The following is a 688-nucleotide window of genomic DNA, read 5'->3' on the forward strand; positions in this document are numbered from 1 at the left end:
GTGGTGCTGGGGGATTGAACTGCGGTCCCTGATGCTTTGCTAAGCTTGTTCTAAGTAGGTGTTTTAGACCACTGAGCCATCTCTCCAGCCCCAAGATTTTATTTTGGCCTTGCACTTTTTGAAAATAGTAAAAATATATGTTCAGTAGCACTGTACAGTAATTTCAGCTATCCTAAATGAAAAAGGCAAGCAAAAAATTTACAAACTAAGGTATGTTGCCACTAAAACTTTCAATTAGTGTTTTTCTAAACTATTTGTTGAATCTACAAATCTACATTTCTCTCTTTTATTTCAGGCATTCCTCGAGTTATCCAGTGTAAATTTAGACTCCCTCTGAAGTTAATCTATCTACCTGGTCAGCCTTCAAAAACTGCAAGCCACAAACTAACCATTGATACCAACAAATCTCCAGTCAGCCTTCTCAGTCTCTTTCCAGGTAGGACTTTTGAAGTAACATGGCTGTAGCACCAGAAACGTTAGGAATTTCAAGCTGAATCTTTCATCACTAGATAATGATAGGGTAATTGTCAGATAATTTTTAAGAATATAGGGCTGGGGAGATAGCTCAGTAGAATTAAGCACTTGCCTGGTAAATGCAAGGTCCTGAGTTCAATCTCTGGTACCATAAAAAAAAATCTGTATCTATATCTGTATTTGTATCTGTATCTGTATCTTTCTATATATTTAG

The 688-nt window shown here is 36.6% G+C and overlaps 1 protein-coding gene across 1 annotated transcript in view; it reads left to right on the plus strand.

Moving 5' to 3' along the window:
- The window catches only part of LOC101567364 (protein PTHB1-like), a gene marked incomplete at its 3' end in the record, with an annotated part of 43960 nt that extends 43510 nt beyond the window's left edge, over positions 1-450 (plus strand). Inside the window, exon 8 of the mRNA XM_004648703.2 lies at positions 296-450. Coding sequence (XP_004648760.2) covers positions 296-450 — 155 coding nt within the window. The remainder of the gene's footprint in view (positions 1-295) is intronic.
- Between the last annotated feature and the right edge of the window lie 238 nt (positions 451-688).

The sequence above is a fragment of the Octodon degus genome, unplaced genomic scaffold (assembly GCF_000260255.1).
Source record: "Octodon degus isolate 3935 unplaced genomic scaffold, OctDeg1.0 scaffold00629, whole genome shotgun sequence".
In the NCBI taxonomy this organism is placed as follows: domain Eukaryota; kingdom Metazoa; phylum Chordata; class Mammalia; order Rodentia; family Octodontidae; genus Octodon; species Octodon degus.